Source organism: Haliotis asinina, chromosome 3 (assembly GCF_037392515.1).
Source record: "Haliotis asinina isolate JCU_RB_2024 chromosome 3, JCU_Hal_asi_v2, whole genome shotgun sequence".
Classification (NCBI taxonomy): domain Eukaryota; kingdom Metazoa; phylum Mollusca; class Gastropoda; order Lepetellida; family Haliotidae; genus Haliotis; species Haliotis asinina.
This window is the reverse complement of record NC_090282.1, coordinates 45,178,565-45,198,010: the sequence shown is the minus strand read 5'-3', so window position 1 is coordinate 45,198,010 and position 19,446 is coordinate 45,178,565. Positions and strand designations below refer to the sequence as shown.

Genomic DNA, 19,446 nt, shown 5'->3' with positions numbered 1-19,446 from the left:
TTTCCTCAGTGAATTCCAGAACAAAGGCGTACACCTCATATTTCACATATTGCATCATTGGGCTGCTGGATCTTTTACATATATACTATTTGCTGAAATATGAAACAATAAATCCAGTCAACATTAGCCTGACTGGTGTAACCAACATCTGTTCATTTACATCAGGCAGCATAAATTACCCTGCTAAACTTGTACATATGGCTAATACACTGTTATATACTACCTGCTGATTGCTTCACCATGAACATGGGGTTTGAAAATCACTGATGCATTGCTGACAACAATGCTGTCCAAGGCTTTAATGACACAGCTCATGAATTCAGCCCCCCTGATAAGACTGATTAAGTCATTGTGACCCAACCACAGTTTTCAATTTCACCATCTGCTCCTTGATCCAAATCTGTTTGTGAATTAGAAATTTGGAAACACATTGGACTATACATAGAAACTCTTGCTTCCAAGTACAACCCAACATGGATGTCACTATCTGTTAAATCAACACTTTAAACATGCTATCAAACCCAATTATCTAATCCGCTTGGACTGTTCACACAAGACATCCCTCATAAAGCAATTAGCTGAAATCCTGGCAATGATGATGCCCATGATACTCTAACTCTGAGCTGTCAGAGGCTACTTAAAGTAGCAATATACACCAGTAATCTGATGTTAATCTCAGTGGGGCTTATCTAGTCCTGATATACTCCCACCCAGACTTCTCAAGACCTTGGCCTCTTTAGAAATGATACCAGTAGGTCTCCCTGCCTGCTTCTCCGGGAGTCAGTCAAGCCACATTGAATTCAACCACCAACAACTTTTCAGTATGCCATGATCTTTTTTTCAAAATTGACTAGTCTTGCATAGATCTCAAAGGTTTTGATTAATAGTTTAAATTCTCATACATAAAAACTCTGAAAGAAAAAAAAAGAACATATTGCTTTCAAACAGAAGGGTGTCCCTAATAAAACTAACAACATCATATATCCCATCTAGGCAGGTCAGTGTACTTGTTCTGTTAGGGCAACCTTGCAAGCTGCACATAGTTGTAGCGTTCATGCTTTCCAAGATATATACATTGTCTCATAAATTCACAAAACATTGTTGCACAACAGATTTATGGTGTTGGCTACAGTGTTAAAGTGACATTTGGTGGGAAACAGAAGGGATAACAATCACCTTCTGCATAATGATTGTTTGTGAAAGGGAAACACAATGTCACAAACAATCTCTTCTGTGCACACAGTGGAAAAAAAAATCAATGTTTTCACAAATTTCAAATTTTAGTAACAACTCCATTAAACTGAATGAATCATGCGATTAACATGGCACATTTTCAAGGTCATCAGTGGTGATTAATATCAGGATGTTATCACCCCTTCCCTCTCCCAACTGAACATCCTTCTGACCCAAAAATATGTCACTGGTAAAACAAACACTCCACTCCCCTCCCTGCCTTTTTCTGAGTCAGGATAATATTACCGGCAGGCTTCCAACTGCCAGCACTACAATGCAGGGCTCCCTTGTCTGAGTGAGTGAGTGACTCATACTTGCCATATAAGTACTATGACCTCATACCGGCAATCTGTAACAACAGTTAACACAGGAACAGGCAGGCCTCCATGCAATGCAGCACATAAAAACTTGTCAGTTGCAAACTGCAGAGGATCAAAAATGTATATTTCATTCTGTAATGTTGTGCTTGTCCACTGATAATGACCTCTGTTGCTGATAACCATATCAATATTGACAGAGCTTGTTTTTTCCTTTTAAAACAAGGCTGCTGGGTGTGTAAATATTTTATCTCTGGAATGAAGCTGCCTCCATAATCAATGGTAATCAGGGCAGCAATCAGAATACATAAATGACACATTGCTATAATTATCTGTTACTCAGAGCTGATAGCACTACATGAATGCAGTAGCTGCCTCGATTCCAATGTTGTGTGCCAAATGTTACCACCAACAATATCACACATGTCAAAATGCATCAATACCATAAACATCTAACTGATACTGATCACAAGCTAGCTTCTTGACTCATTAAAATGGACTTGACACAAGACTGAAAATTTAAATTGCAAATTTCCAGTTTTGGGTAGTATTTCATCTAAGAAGTTGTATTTTCTGAGAGGTACAGTCAATATCTGCAAGCTCTGGTCAACAAGTACACAAACACTGCAAGCAACACCTTTGTCAATTTCCACATGGCACACAGTTTATTCAAATAATGAAACTCAAAATTCAGACATGGTTTATCCTTTGAGCTTTGAAAAATTGGTTCAAATGAAATAAAATCTGACAACTGATAACAGGAGGAATTTGAATAAGATTTCAATACTAAACAAACCAAAAGTTGCACTGAACTAATTATGACAGAATCCCAAATCATAATGATCACAATTTCCACTTCTAAAATTAGAGGAACTTGCAAGAATTATTTACTGCTGTCAGTGTGAATAACCAATATGAGGTACATGAGGACAGAGGTAATTGTTTCATTCACCTAGATATTATTAATGCAGATTTATACAGGATCCTGACAGCTGGCTCAGATAAATTGAACAGAATTGTTTCCTATTTATAATGTAACAATGACTATTGTACTTTGCACCGGAGCATCCACTCGAATTTTAATCAAATGATAAATATTAACATGGATAATGTGAATTATATAAATATGTGAATACTGAATAAGTAAAAGAGATGATGAAATAGAGCCAATCACATCTGTCTTGTCAAATATCTTGAAAACTGCAATATTAATAGTCAAATACTTTGATACCTACTTACTAATTATTGAAAATATATATTCATTTAAAAAATATTATTACAAGCTGGGTTTGTTATTATTAATAATATGTTGTGTCTGTACCTTGGCAAACTTCAACGTCTGTGCCCTACCATAATTATCTTGGGTAGGAGAAACTGAATGGTGCAGGAGAAATAATAAATTATGATAATCGCCTGTCTGTTGAAATTCTGTTTTTCTCATTCACTGAATAAATGTCACTTCTTTGCAAAAACATGCCTCAATAGCTGACCCATTTCTGTGTAGCTGCAACAAAAGTGGCAAAAGGAAATATTTCGCTAAACTGGTTTGTTTCGACCATTGTTCGCATGATAGTCCCACTGAATTAAGTATCTGGGATAAATGTTATGCGTGACGCATTTACCGGTTTCTAACTGGCCTCTTTTTGAAAATTTAAAGTCTAACTCTACATTTTGTCAAAAAAGTAATCATTTCAAACACATTCTGTAAAATCCCTACTTAAAAACTACTGCAGTCTAGCTTGCCATTGTGCGTCTGAAAACCGACACCATTCGGCTGGTGCTTGCATGCTTGCCGATTCCTGGCAGTACTCAGAAGCGGCTGTCAAACTCGACAACACATTTTTTAAATTCCTACCTGTCGTGATTTCGGCCAAAATCAAATTCCTGTGTTCATCGGAAATGGGTTCTCCAATAACCAAAAGCAAAGCAGCTTTGGGTGGCTGTGAAAAGCCCTGATCATCCGTTTCGGACATCGACATGCTATCCATTGCATCCGTCGCCATTCCTCCCCACTGAATGTGAAGCCTCTTCGCTCGCCGGCTGGAAGGACGGACACCTTATTTGTAACGGAACGTTTCATTGGATATAGAATCGACGGTAGCGAATCGCATAAGGCGTAATCGATTTAGGTTTCACTTCCGTTACCGGGAAATTACGGAAAGAAGCGATAGCTGGAGTGGAAACACAGTTGGTGTGTATGACTATCTTGATGATCATGACATCGTGTCTAACAATTTATCAAAGTTGTGCGTGTGAACCATGTCTTGTCAGGCTACATGTGATGTAACTTCAACGACACCTTGCGTGCCGTCTTGTTACAAGTTCCAAGTCACTCGTCAATACCACTGGCACTTCGTTATGTCTCTTGCAGTTGTGCAATCGGTTGTACTGTTATATCAGGGATAGTCTATATAGGCTCCCTGGTTATATGAACGAACTGGCACACATCCACAAAATGAAATATAACATGTTATATCTTATTCAAAATATCCAGATATTTTATCATTTTAAGGTACAATTTGTCAAGCTGGTAAACACACCCACAACGTGAAAACCCCGATGTGTGACACAGGCGGATACTACAGTCGAGCTTGGGGATTTTTTTAGGAAGGAAGGGTGGGGAGAAGAATGTGCGTGTGAGAGAGAGTTGGGGTGCACAATTTCTATAATTGTCATGTATATGCATTAAGGTAACTGTGCTGAAATTTTGGTGGCAATTAGACAAACACAAATGCAGAAATATTTACCGTCACATTACCTGTCATCATGATTCCATTCTTTCTTTATTTATGAATATTTGAAGGTAGGTGGGACGTACACTCAGGCACATCCCATTAAATCAACCCTTGGTAAGCATCAAAGTATGACCACATCAGATGCACAGTATCGGAAACTATGAGAGATTAACAATACACATAAAGCCTGTCCTATAATGGCTGATGGCAACTGAATTAATTCCCGTAGTTATTTACTGAGTCAGCACTGAAGTGATGAGTAATTTCATACAGTTTTGAATGCCTTGGTTTCTGTGCCAGACACATTTTTTTTTTAAATATTCGTTGAAAAGACGAAGAAATGTCACCTCATGTTCAGGAGGCACATTATGGTTCTTTTTTTTGTCTTTATTACCATCAAGGTATAAAACCAGCCTCTGGGCTGGTTGGATGTAAAATTTGCGGGCCCTGACCAAAATGTACCTGCCCACCAAATATCTTCATAAGCATGTCTAAATTTTACCCTGACAGTCAGGCAGACCCATGAAGGTCCCGGGGTAGAATAGGCCTTCAGCAACCCATGCTTGCCATAAGAGGCGACTATGCTTTTCGTAAGAGGCGACTTATGAGATCGGGTGGTCAGACTCGCTGACTTGGTTGGCACATGTCATTGGTTCCCAATTGCACAGATCGATGCTCATGTTGTTGATCACTGGATTGTCTGGTCCAGACTGGATTATTTACAGACCGCCGCCATATAGCTGGAATGTTGCTGAGTGTGGCGTAAAATTAAACTCACTCACTCACTCACTGACAGTCAGGCAGATGAAACTGAGAAACTGGCAGTCTGTGATGAAAATAACCTGTCCTGTGCGGTCATTCAGGCAGGTATTTCAAATGCTGTTTTCACTTGTAACTGTAGTAAGACAGCAGAAACATTATGTACCAGTTAGTGTTAAAAAATAATGAGGTTATCTTTGTCTCAGATCCATGAGATTTACTCCTTTAATATTTGACTCTTGGCCCCCTTCTTAAATCTTGAATGTTTAGTGTTAGGTTTTTACAAGAACCTGTATGCCATGTGATGTCTCTTTACATTTTTATTATACTGCCTTTATGGTTTACAGGTTGAATACAAAGAATAGATGATGGCATCAGAAGTTGAGATTGATGATACGCTCTACAGGTAGGTCCTATATCAATGAACTTAACACTGCAAATTCATTTGTTCAATAGTATTTGCCCTTGAGAATGAGTGTCCTGATTCATCCTGATGTGTTTGGTAATGAAATTTGAATTTTGCATTCTGTTGGTACTTGTTAGAATAAGTCTTCAAAAAATTATTCTTGTCATAGGAGGTAACTGAATGGATTTGGTAGTTAGACTAGGTGTGTCAATATACCCCAGTGGTGTATGACATTGGTGTTATATTGGTGCTGTTTGCCTGGTCAGGCTTTATATACTGCTAGAACATTGAACTAGAATATTGCTTAGTGTTAAGTAAAACAACAAACTAACAGAACTAAAAATAATTTGTTATTTGTTTAGTTTGTTGAGGGATTCAATACATATGTGCATTTTTTTACCATGCTCTTAAATCTCTACAAATATACATTCAAGCCTAGGTATTGTCATTTTGTTTGAACGGAAGATGGAAACACTTTATCATGCATATTTCTCCTCACGATGAATTTTTTGTTGAAATCATTATTAGTTTTCTAAATGTATATTCCAAACAATACCTCTACAGTTGTTTACAAAAGATGAGGTAAGAGGGCCACTAAGTAAAATACTTCTTTATTAGAACCATGCCCATCTTGTAGACAAGTCATGTATAAACAATGATAATGTTTTAGACTTACTACAGGAAACAAAATGGCTTATATTTTGGCTGAGTTTACTTTATTACTAGTTCAGTGTTGCATCCTGGCTGTATGATTGCAGGATTCCCCCCTATTAATGTGCATCTCCTGCAAATAATGAAAATTGCTGTGTTATCTGGCACGCAATATTTAAAATTAAGCATCTGGGTAACATGTATGTCTTGTGGTTGCATTTACATATCACAAATCAAAAGTGTCTATTCTAAATAATCAAACAAGACAGAATTTAATGTTGATAAACACTTTTGTTAAACCAAACCAGTTTCATTACTTTCTCCCTTTTAACGACAGATACCCAAGCCTGTTTCTTCACCTATGCCTTTTTATCCGTTTTGGATATGTTAAGGTGCAGTATAATCCACAGGTTTACTTCAGCCATTAAGGTGTTGCATATTAAGCAGCTCGGCAACTTTCGTAATTTCTTTAGATTGATGATAGGTTGAAAAAATCACAGTCTATTGTCAGACTAAAAATAGCCTGGAACACAAAGGGTATGTTTCATAATAGGGTAACATTGTGAACAATACACTGAAGTGCTTTCAAATAATCCATATAACATGTTATATTTTTACGATCATTGCATCAGAACTCATCTTGAAAATCATGTGCGTGTGTACAGCTAATTACTATTTCCGCAGCTGTATCTGAGACAAATACACATGATAATGTCAATGCCTGCATATATTACAATGCAAGGCAAAAACAAATTAAAACTGAAATGGTAGACAGTCTTATCTAGTGATGTCTAATTGCAAATTTACTGTCTTTACTGACAAAGTTGTCCTCTCTTGTTCGTTTATGCAAAGTGCTTTGTATTGTCATTTTCTTACCCCATGAAAAAAAGTTTCATGAAAGTGTAACTGGTAGATAAGCTTACCCCTTTGAACAAACTGCTGTTTTTTGGCTTATGTACGGTAAAATGCGTTAACTAGAGTTAGACAGCCACGTGACATGAAAGCAATCTATTGTGGTAGTGGATAGTAAGCATCAACAAAAAGTTGCGCTTCTGTTATGAGGATTAATACCTATCTTTAGTCAGTTTGTGTTCCCATATGTTTGGTGTCAGATCCTCTCTTTTGGAACAGTTAAGGGGGATGCCCTTCTTATCCCCAATTCCTGGATGTCTCTAAATATACCAGAATCAGAGCAGTGTATGGTCATACAATATTTATAATTATTATGAGGTGAAAAAGAGAACTTGTAAGCAATTGAAACAAAATGATGAGGACAAATTTATGAAAGGTATCACCCAAATTTAGTTGTTAAAAATTGTTAAACAAAGATGTTTTGACATGATGGTGAGTTATACACATGGCCTGAGTGATGTATTCGGGTTAACCACAGTAAAATGTGAAGATTTGATATACCCTGAGTAACTTATATTTCAGTCGTCAGCGTTATGTTCTTGGAGACAGTGCCATGAAGAGGATGGCCAAGGCAGCAGTGCTCATATATGGCATGGGTGGACTTGGAGTAGAGATAGGTGGGTACAGATAGGATCCTCATCTGAAAGTTGTCTGACTTGTGGCAATAACATTTCTAGCGACTGTTCAATATTGATATCCCCCCAACCAGTACAGAACATATTGCAGTACAAGGCCTTCGGTTCGGTTTTCGTGAGATGTCATCATAATGTAGAAAGGAAAAGAAACGCTTAGATTTTGACAAAATGAAAAGGTTTAAAAAGGTTAATAAAACGTTTGTTCAAAATCTGAAAATTAGATTTTTAATTACATTATGGGCAAAGGCAAATACCAAAGTTTTACTTATACTGCGGTATAACATTTTACCTCTACTCTGGACACCTGCAAATGTTTTGTTTTCCGTGTCCATTTTTGTCCACTTGTGTGTGCAGGACACACATGTACATGCTAGCTGTCATCTATATCTCTTACATTGATATGGCTGACAGTTTGTTTGGCTATTATATCTGACTTTTCAGATCTTCATGTTGGTTTTCCCATTTTGTGTTGTATGTTTTCATCCATTGTGACGTTTGCAACACAACCTTCTGAGGACTGTTTGGAATATATCGTGAAAGAAAATGTTAAAGTTGACTTCTTATGAAGACAGGTGATTTATGCAAGGACCAAGTGATAAGGAACATACGGAAGTATGCATCAGGACTCAAGTTTTGTGGTATATGTACTTATATGTGGCACTGATTATAACATCATTATAATTGTCCATTTTTTCTTGCAGCAAAGAACATTGTGTTGGCCGGAGTGAAGGTAAGAAATCTGACAATTTAAAAATCATTTTCTTCATAAACTCCTACGAATGACTGTCAATTTGTTCAACTTGTTCAGAAACCCCATTTTTTGTCAAGGGACAAGTTAAATCTGAATTTATTTGGGTGTTTTTTGCCAATAATGAAAAGTTGATTAGACGTTAGAACAGTGGTCGTAGATAATCTAAATTATCTCACTGATTGCCACATACTCCTGTATGAAGATTTGAATGCTTGGGTCGGGACAGGAAATCAACCTCCAGATATGCAAAGTGAAAACTTAAATGACTATTGTCCCGGGGATCAAGCAGTCCCTGTAAATGCTAGATTTACAAATGATGTTTATGTAAACAGATGTGGGAAATTTTTGTTAAATCTATGTGTCACTTTTAACTTGTAAATTTTAAATGGCCGGATGGAAGGAGATACTGTGGGGAAGTTTACTTATATTTACTGATATTTCCGAGAAGGGTTGTAGTTTAATTGATTACGTTAAATCATCACCTGGACTATTTAAGTATTTCTTGAACTTTGATGTAGGAAATAGAATAGAGAGTAAACACATGCCTTTGATTCTTAGGTTTACTGGTCTACGTGAAAAACTGGAAACTAAAGACGTACGTGCAAGTACATTCAAGTACAGATGGAATAATGATCATGTTAGCATTTTCAGTGAAAACATATCAAGCATGGGTCTGCATTTAGACACTTTCATAAATGCCTTTGAGAAGGATGTAGATTTGGCCATAGAGTCATTTGTAAGATATTTACTTGATGCTGCAGACTGTATGCAAAAGAGAGTGTCTGTCATTCCAAAAGTATTCACATTTTATGGACCAGAGTGTCATAAGGCAAAAGAGGAACCTAAGCACAGTCTACGCATATTTAGATGAAACGGAAATTCACTGTGCGAAACCCAATACTGCAGACTCAGAAATTTGTATAAAGGTTTATGTAGACAATGGAAACGTAAATACCAATACCACAAAACAAAGAAACTATATCTTGCAAGGAACAATACCACAGTATTTTGGAGGGAGCTGAGAAAGATTTCAAAGCTTAAATGCTATCCGAATAGTAAAACTAAAGGAAGATGGTATGATCATTTTTATGCACTTTTCAATAGGACAGATAAAGCCGAACCAGATGCATTGCTCAATTTAGACCAATCTGTAGAAATGGGTGAAGTTGATAAGGTGATGCTCGAATCCATCATAACCAAGGATGAACTTCACAAGGCTATACAGCATATGAAAAATGGTAAATCTCCAGCTGGTTTTCGGAAGGACTATTCAGCTGTTGACCTCATCTTCACATTGTATGCCACCGTCGAGAAAAACCTATGTCGAAGAAGAAAAAAGATATACTTGGCTTTCATTGATTTTAAAAAAGCTTTTGATTTTGTAAATAGAGATAAACTATGGACATTACTCTCACCATACGGTGTAAACGGCAAAATGTTACAAGCTCTTAGGAGCATATATAAAACAGTAAAATCGTGTGTCAGGGTACAGTCTGAGCTAACGGAACATTTTAACAGTCTATTTGGATTACGGCAGGGTTGTATGCTGAGTCTAAAGTTATTCTCATTATTTATAAACGAGCTTTCTGTAGAAATCACAAAATACGGTAAGCATGGAGTCCAACTGTTTCCAGTATGCTAGAAACTCTAATGTTGTTGTTTGCAGACGATGTAATTCTTGTGTCAGACACCATTGGTGGTCTTCAGTGTCAGCTAGACACTTTAAAATTGTATGCAGATAAGTGGGGATTAACTGTAAATTTGGATAAATCTAAAGTCCTTATTTTTAGGAGAGGTGGGAAATTAGTGGTCAAGGAAAATTGGCTTTATAATAGGAGAAACACTGAAACGGTAAACAGCTACAAATGCCTAGGTTATAAATACATGTAATTGTAAACCAAAAGTTACTGTGTTCTGTAATCTGATTGGTTGAAAAACATGATCAAATGGTATTAGATTCCCGGAAACTGCAAGACTATTCACCGCGTATTGACACGTAAACAATTGTTTTGTTGTGTCATCAACAGTGGTGACGTAATTCAAATCATATTGTGACGTAAAGTTAGAATGACGTCACAAATGAGCATGGGAACCAGCTGAAACGGCCAGCTGATGACACCTCACTGCTGTACGCCTACTCGATGTAAACGAGTGCAAACAGTAAAACCCTTTGGTTTACTTTTGTGTTTACAATGTCGATAAACATCATGTGTTGGCCAATTTCCAGGTGTTATTGAGTATTTGAAGCACGGGAATATTTCATTTGAAACCGGCAGATGCCGTCGGTTCCAAATGCATTCCCGTGCTTCAAATACTCAATAACACCCGGAAATTGGCCAACACATGATGTTTATCTCCTAATTGTAGTCTCAGGCAAGCGGTCTCAGAACTTGCATCCCGTAGTAAAAAGGCTTTAGTGGAATTAAATATAAACATAAGGAAATTAGGAACAATACCCTTTGAAGTATTTTTTGAAATATTTGACAGCCAAATTCAGCCAATATACTTGTATAGGTCAGAAATATGGAGATTTAAAAGATACGACAGCCACATACTTTGCTCGCATGGCTTTGGATTTGTCTGGTATTCACAAGCAGTCGGTGATCCGTGTGCTTTTATTCACATTTGTAGAGAAAGCTTGATCAATATGTTTTGTCAAGATTGGACATCTACACTTGAAAAAGCTCATATTACCGGTTATGTGCTCAATACTTTTTTTTACAAAAAATACAGTACCGACACACTTGTAGATATATTTGCTCTGCTATTTCACTTTGGTGATGTAACTAAAGGAACAATGAACTCATGCAGACTGGTAAATGCTGAATCCTTTAAGAACTGTTTCATGTTTTTATACCTGTTTCGAAGATGTATATTACTATGTATATGGGCCTGTGGCCTTCATACGTAATAAAGACTTTGATGATGATGATGATGATTATGGTTGTTTCTTTTGTAGATGGATGTAGATAAAGCAACTAATAAGCACCAAATGTAGCTGCTTATTTGGGTGTTTTTGAATTTAATGTACACTGATATATAATACTGAGATAACTGATGAATCATAAAATCAAAGATTACAATTTCTAACAGTTAACCCCTAATACATTCAGACAGATTCTGTAAGTATTCCAGTGTCTTCAAATGTTCCCCAGAGTGCATGATGTCAAGACAGCACCTTGCATAGATTGTGGTTGTTTATCTCTCCAAAGCTGGTATATTCCATCAGGATGTCCTCCAACAGAGTCTTTATGTCCTGTTTTTACACCCCACAATGAGTGTATTCCTCCAGCTAGACATTACAGATGTCTCATTTGTTTCCAGTCGCTGACCATCCAAGACAGGAAGACAGCCACTGTAGCAGACCTGGGAACTCAGTTCTTCCTGAGAGAAGAGGATGCGAGAGCTGACAGGAACAGGTGAGACTTAGTGGCACTTGTTTCCTTGGTGACAAGTGTAACACTCTTACATCACACACTGATTGATTCTTAGTCAGTTCAAGCGGAGTAGAAAAATCAACAGGATGCATCTAAAGTGTGTTGTATTAAGATATATTCAGATCTAATTCAAAGCTTCTTGTGAGAGCTGACTTGGTTCCTCATCTATGAGGGAAGAGGGCTTATTTTTCAGTAATGACCATGGGTTATGTTATATCCAACATAAAAAACGACCAAAGATATACTTTAGATAAAATTTCAGTACTTGGTATTCATCAATGAAATCAGCTGGCAACTGACGCTACATCTTGCATGCGCTACCCGTGCCCTGTATGTGTCTTCACTACCCATCATGTAAGAAACACATGGTTCATACCAAGAAACAATCTCATTCTTCACAGTGATCCTTCTTAGCTTAGTGGATAAAACCGCCAAGCAAAGGATTGGGGTTCGAAACCTGGTGTCAACACTACATGTTGAATATTGTCAATGATGTCATATTTTACAATTATGTTCAGTGATGGTAAGACAAAGTCATATCAATCTTCAAAACAAGTAATAATTCAAAGTTCCGGGGCAGAGGGACATGACTAAGATAATGCACGTGTCAGATGGACATAATTTAGATAATTGCCCGAGGAAGCAAGATTGTATCAGATTTGAGGTATATTTCAAGAAAAAGTATCCGCAAAGAACAGTAGAGTGATATCACTGTCAGTTTTTAAGTGTATGAGGATGATGTTCTGCACTTGGATGCAGGAAGTGTCATTACGTACAGATATTCAGTGCCAAGGTTCCTGCATGTGATGCACTGGTGCATATGATGATAGCTTTCTTTTATATTCTGAATTATACTCCACACAGCAACATGCTACTTATTGTATCATAATTGATCTGGCAATACTTCAGTCACTCACTGCAAAACCTAATACTGATGGTGCCCCAACTGTATTGTGATACTGACACTACAGGAAATGACAGGACACTGTGTGTGCACTCTGGGGCACCTTGACCATGGCACCTTCAGGTGCTTGGTAAGCATTGGCTTGTCAGGCATCTAGTCATTATACCCACCACAGATGGAAATATTACAGAATGTATTTACTGTTTTTTCACAAGACTTCAGCAAAAAGAACATGATCCGTTGATTTTGCACACACCCTCTATCATCTCATGTATAACATGCACAAAATGTTCAGAAATACAGAAGACAAGACCATGTGTAAAACAGTAATTCACTGTACAAGGCTGGAAACTTCAAATGCAGATAGTGATATTTGTGCTCTACATAAAGCAGCCTTTGCTGTTTGTGTCTGAGAAGTGGTCAATTATTCCTTGAACGTTGCATGTATATGTCTTTGTTAGTTCTGCAGTTGACTAGTTTCTCAGGCTGGAGTATTGGTGGTTAAGTTCGAAGTACTGCAGAAGAACCCAGCTGCCATGTGAACTGTTACACCTGCTACCTTCAACCCATCACAATCAATGGACATTTACAACAAACACCAAAATGAATAAAGTTATTTGATTTCCATTCCATTGTTATTTGATTTCTATTCCATACTATTGTTTGCTATTTTATGTACAAACATAGAATGCTTCCTACCTCACATTTTCCAACATTTGAATGGCAAATCAAGCAATTTATTGTGGCCTCCAGATGATTTTGTAATGTGTGTTTGCATCAAGTTTCATGTGTATCAAGTTTAATGTTACAACACATGTCATTGTCAGAGTGAACACATCTATCTAGCTGAAACTCAGTCTGTAGGAAAAGTGGTATATTGCATGCATTTATACAAAATATGTTTTCGGTGTTTTCGGAGTTTTCCATAACTGGTTTGTTTGCATAAATTACATTTTATGTTTGTAGGATGCTTCATGGCCATTTTCATATCTTGACACTTTTGTTGAAACAAACAAAAAGACAGACTTCAGATTTGCTGTAGTCTGTCAGCATGAACTGTGATGTCTTGTCCTTCTTGCTATTGTCCAATGGGCTTTGTTTTTATTGGTAGTATGATGTACTGTCATACCTTGAACAAGTAAGAATATAATCTGAAACATTGTGCCCATCACAGTAAAGAAGTTGACGTTGGCCTTATGTCGTACAGAGTGTTTGTACTTCCACATGTAAGGATGCTGAGTTGCCTGCATCCAGTCTGGACACCAGACATTGATTTCTGACAGTGTTGTGAGACTGCTTCCACCAGTGGTTTGCACGGTGTTGACACAGTGTGTGGTGTTGGCCGTTTCCCACAAAGCTTGGTCATGCAGTTGCATGCTATGCATATTGCAGTAGATGTCTCATCAGACCAGCAACAACATTGCTTCAGCCAAAAATGTCACCATGCCACAGATCATATTGTGCAGCAGTGTCAACACTTTCGATGGAATAAATTTGTAACAACCCAATTAACAAGTAATCAGTAGAGTTTTACCATTATGTCATTGAGCATGTTGAGTTTTGTCTGTTTTGTCCACATCACACTCATTCATCTGTAGCAAACTTTTGCCTTTTCAAAGTCTCCACTGAATTGATTTCATCTTGAAATAGAACCTGAAATGTTGCCAGTTTACCAGTCAGCTCTACTTCCAATAAAGTCCTGCATAATAGAATGGACTGACTGCAAACTGGTATTGTGGCCAGAAACACACTCATATAGTTACCTGTGTAGTATCTTACTGAATGTGGTTGTAATGGAGAAACGTCATGTAGTTACATTTTTTATCATATTTTGACATCTTATTGTGTAAATGATTAATAAAGAATATATCTACAACACTAAATGGTATGCAGGTGATGTACAGACCGATGCCCAAGTTAGTGTAGTAACTGGCAGCAGCACCTACTGGTAAGCTGTCAAAACTATTTTCTTGCAGAATTTGTCATCAGGGTCTAATAGAGACTGTAGTGAGGCCTTGGGGCAGTAAAAGTCATCAACATCTTCCCTTACTACCAACAGAATGGCAAGATCATTTGGAAGAATATCCATTCGCTCAGACATCTCTGCAGAGACTTAAACCTAGTTTCTCTGTTGGAGTGTAACACTTGGAGCTAACACCCTCAACATTGTTCATCTAGCCGTGTATGGTGGGGTCATGTGGGAATGGTCGTCTTCACTGCAGTCAGCAACATAACAACTGTCATGTCAGTAGCGAAAGCTGTTCTGAAAACTTGAAGGATGCAGTGGTCAGCGGTGTGAGCAACTGTGGTGTTAGAGCGATACACATGCTGAAGCGGAGAGTTATTCTTTCATTGTGGTCACCCATCCAAGTGACTTCTTCGATCTAGGGTAGAATATGCCTTCAGCAAACCATGCTTCTCATAAAGGGCAACTATGCTTGTCGTATGAGGCAACTAACAGGATCGGGAAACCTCGCTGACTTGGTTGACTCATGGCATTGGTTCCCAGTTGAACAGATCAATGTTCATGCTGTTGATCACTGGATTGTCTACACCAGACAGGATTATTTACAGACTGCCGCCATATAGCTGGAATATTGCTGAGTGGGGCTTAAAAGTAAACTCACTCACTCAAGTGAGTTATTCATAGCAGTCTGTAATACCTCTCTAAGATCAATCAAAGTTGAGTTCCTTTGCGAGAAACATGTAAACATATAATTCAGAACCACCACCTATCTCTATGACATCATTGTCATAGGTCCTGCATTTTGTCTCTCAGTCATAGTACTCATACAACTATCCACTGTCTCTATGACATCATTGTCAAAGGTCCTGTATTTTGTCAGTTATACAATTGTCCACTATCTTTTTGTCGTGATATGTGTTCACACAAGAAGCATAGCATAGTGGCAACCAGAGATCTATCCCAGAAGTGTGTTCATCAAACAAACATGGCATAGGGGCAACTTGGTGTTTGCCTGAGATGTGTGTTCACACAAGCGTGGCATAGTGGCAGCCTGATGTCTACCCAAGAAGTGTGTTCACACAACAAGCATGGCATACTGGCAACCGAGGTCTAGCGAAGAAGTGTGATCACACAGCAAGCATGGGATGGTGGCAGTTGGATGTCTACCTGAGAAGTGTGTTCACACAATAAGCGTGGCATACTGGTAACCTGATGTCTACCAGAAAAGTGTGTTCACACAAAAATCATGGCATACTGGCAACTGGATGTCTACCGAAGAAGTGTGATCACACAGCAAGCATGGGATGGTGGCAGTTGGATGTCTACCGAAGAAGTGTGATCACACAGCAAGCATGGGATGGTGGCAACTGGATGTCTACCGAAGAAGTGTGATCACACAGCAAGCATGGGATGGTGGCAGTGTCTTTAAGGTTTAAAAATATTCATACTATGTTGGAAAATCACATGATTATATACCTCTGAATGACTTTGATTAACCAATCACAATCCAGTATTTACTCAAGTCATGATAGAATTACTATTTACATGGACCAAGGGAAATGTTGCACAAATATTCCCGGATGGCATCTGTAGTGTGTTAGTCTCACATTGTATCAGTTAATACTAGAAATGACTTACAGTACTCTGAACAACAGCTTCTGCATTGTTTCACAGCTGATGTTGCAGATACAGCTTGGTAGAATGTCCATACCAGTAGAACTGTTCATTTTGACAGCCAAAATTCTGAATCTCATTCCATGATAAATATAGATATACTTTCAACCCAGTGTGTCCAAAATGACTTGAGTGCTCCTGGAAGTGTTCCAACGTGTGTGATGTGCAGGATGACAATGGGGAATTATTTCAGTGTTCTCTTTTCTATCCTGAGACACTCAAGGGGTTTCAGCCTTGATTAATCTATCACAAGTTCACTCAAGATAATGCATTGTGCTTAATGTTCTGGGATAATTAGGCCATTAACAGTGCCCATAATTATCCTCTTATAGTAGAAGTTGAGGAAGCATCAGCATATGAATACAGACTTTGGTAATACTTTGGTAGTACAAGCACAACTCTCTGCATGAAGTGTGTCATTGCCTGTCCTTGTTAATCCTACTTGTACAAAATCATGCCATTTCCACAGGTACTCATTTTAATTTTGTAATATGCTGGTTTTAGGAATCATGGTTTAAACGATGGATGCTTTCATGTTTTGATCTTGGTATACATTACCAATTATTTCTCAAGCGTTATATGTGAGCTTATTATTGTTCATACTTTGTCTAACTTGGATAAGATTTTTGTGGAATATCTACCCCACAGTGAAGTGTAGGGGATATTTGATGCATGATGAAATAAATTTACATCAAAACACATTGATACAAGTCGCAGGAGATTTAGAGATAGTTGTTACGAAAATGTAGTGATATCAGTCACCCTGGTCCATAGTGTCTCAGTCTTCCTAGTCAGTGACCTTCTCAGTCACCCTGATCCATGGTGTCTCAGTCTTCCTAGTCAGTGAACTTCTCAGTCACCCTGGTCCATGGTGTCTCAGTCCTCCTAGTCAGTGACGTTCTCAGTCACCTGGTCCATGGTGTCTCAGTCCTCCTAGTCAGTGACCTTCTCAGTCACCCTGATCTATGGTGTCTCAGTCTTCCTAGTCAGTGAACTTCTCAGTCACCCTGGTCCATGGTGTCTCAGTCCTCCTAGTCAGTGACGTTCTCAGTCACCTGGTCCATGGTGTCTCAGTCTTCCTAGTCAGTGACCTTCTCAGTCACCCTGATCCATGGTGTCTCAGTCCTCCTAGTCAGTGACCTTCTCAGTCACCCTGATCCATGGTGTCTCAGTCTTCCTAGTCAGTGACGTTCTCAGTCACCCTGATCCATGGTGTCTCAGTCCTCCTACTCAGTGAACTTCTCAGTCACCCTGATCCATGGTGTCTCAGTCTTCCTAGTCAGTGACCTTCTCAGTCACCCTGATCCATGGTGTCTCAGTCCTCCTACTCAGTGACCTTCTCAGTCACCCTGATCCATGGTGTCTCAGTCTTCCTAGTCAATGACCTTCTCAGTCACCCTGATCCATGGTGTCTCAGTCCTCCTACTCAGTGACCTTCTCAGTCACCCTGATCCATGGTGTCTCAGTCCTCCTAGTCAGTGAACTTCTCAGTCACCCTGATCCATGGTGTCTCAGTCCTCCTACTCAGTGAACTTCTCAGTCACCCTGATCCATGGTGTCTCAGTCTTCCTAGTCAGTGACCTTCTCAGTCACCCTGGTCCATCCATGGTGTCTCAGTCCTCCTAGTCAGTGAACTTCTCAGTCACCCTGATCCATGGTGTCTCAGTCCTCCTAGTCAGTGACCTTCTCAGTCACCCTGGTCCATGGTGTCTCAGTCCTCCTAGTCAGTGACCTTCACAGTCACACTGATCCATGGTGTCTCAGTCCTCCTAGTCAGTGAACTTCTCAGTCACCCTGATCCATGGTGTCTCAGTCCTCCTAGTCAGTGACCTTCTCAGTCACCCTGGTCCATGGTGTCTCAGTCCTCCTAGTCAGTGACCTTCTCAGTCCATGGTATTCTGAGTCCTCCTTTCCAGTCTTGTTATTTTCACTCATTATCAACATTTCATTTCTTCACATAGGTAGAGTGTGTGAAGCCCATTTCTAGTGTCCCTTGCCTTGATATAGATGGAATATTGCTGAAAGCAATGTAAAACCAAACTTGGTGACTGACTCAATGACCTTCTTGGTCTCCCTAATCATGATATTCTCAGGTTCATGCTCAGTTGTAGTCCATGTCACCCCAGTTTATGATGTTTAAATGTCCCTGACTGTTTCTGAATCTCCCTAATATATAATTATTTCAGTCTCCCTGGTGAACAGTATTCTTATTTTCTCTTGTCTGATATGTTCCATCTCCCTGGTGTGAAATATTTTCACTCTTCCAAGTCAATGTATTCTGTCTTGTGGTAAACATATTCTTGGTAATATAATAAGAGATATTCCCAGTTATCTATTCATAAGTTAGTATGACCTATTTTTCTTGCTTCAGTTGTGTTTGTAACAAATTAACATTGTGCATGTTGTGTGAAAATTCCAGATATGCAAGTTAATCTGAATTATTGACTGGCCTAAATAGCCACATAAACACAAGGATGTAGAAGCCCTGAATTTCAAATAAGCCTTTTTTAGACATTTTATGGTAGACAAACTGACTCTGGCAAGGTGGCTAGTACCAGTTCGTGTGCATAGATAAGCTACTTGGTTTTATGTTGTGGAAGATGAGGATTGTGGAGGAGCATCACCCATCCTGTTGCATCAATTATTTTTCCAGACAGGAGGTTATTGTTTTTCTATTGATTTTAGGATGGGGATCAGTTTGTAATGGTGTGAAGGCATTTTAAATTCTGATATGGAGTTGAGGAACATGGACATTAGAATTGGTTTTGCATGTTTACACCTTGATTCCACGTTCTTTAATGTTACAGTCCTGTTCAGTGAATGACAGAAAAATAAAGTTAACATATGCATGGTTGTTAATGCAATTTTTCCAATCGCTTTTGCAAAAGGAAATAAGATGGCCAGAATAGTGTGGCGTTATCTGGAGATGTTCTCAAAACTTGGGGGTTAAGTAAGTTAATTGTAAAATACCAGTGATAATTTGCTGAAATGCAGAGATGTGAAGACTAACTGTGATGCTAGACAATGTGTAGAAAGATACAGATGCTTAATTTTATGTTTGTATGG

At 38.6% G+C, this 19,446-nt stretch overlaps 2 protein-coding genes across 4 annotated transcripts in view; one reads left to right on the top strand and one right to left on the bottom strand.

Moving 5' to 3' along the window:
* LOC137278097 (microtubule-associated protein futsch-like) overlaps positions 1 to 3,661 on the bottom strand; it is a 53,493-nt gene extending 49,832 nt beyond the window's left edge. For 2 of the 3 annotated variants that reach the window (XM_067810207.1, XM_067810209.1), the window contains exon 1: positions 3,406 to 3,595. In XM_067810207.1, coding sequence (XP_067666308.1) covers positions 3,406 to 3,553 — 148 coding nt within the window. In that variant the 5' untranslated portion in view covers positions 3,554 to 3,595. Of the gene's footprint in view, positions 1 to 3,405 lie in introns of all 3 variants that reach the window. The other variant, XM_067810208.1, reaches the window with a different exon arrangement.
* Positions 3,662 to 3,683: 22 nt separating this feature from the next.
* LOC137278100 (ubiquitin-like modifier-activating enzyme 6) overlaps positions 3,684 to 19,446 on the top strand; it is a 78,653-nt gene continuing 62,890 nt past the window's right edge. Inside the window, exons 1-5 of the mRNA XM_067810219.1 lie at positions 3,684 to 3,741; positions 5,392 to 5,450; positions 7,536 to 7,630; positions 8,350 to 8,378; positions 11,724 to 11,818. Of these exons, the coding sequence (XP_067666320.1) occupies positions 5,410 to 5,450; positions 7,536 to 7,630; positions 8,350 to 8,378; positions 11,724 to 11,818 (260 nt within the window). The 5' untranslated portion in view covers positions 3,684 to 3,741; positions 5,392 to 5,409. The remainder of the gene's footprint in view (positions 3,742 to 5,391; positions 5,451 to 7,535; positions 7,631 to 8,349; positions 8,379 to 11,723; positions 11,819 to 19,446) is intronic.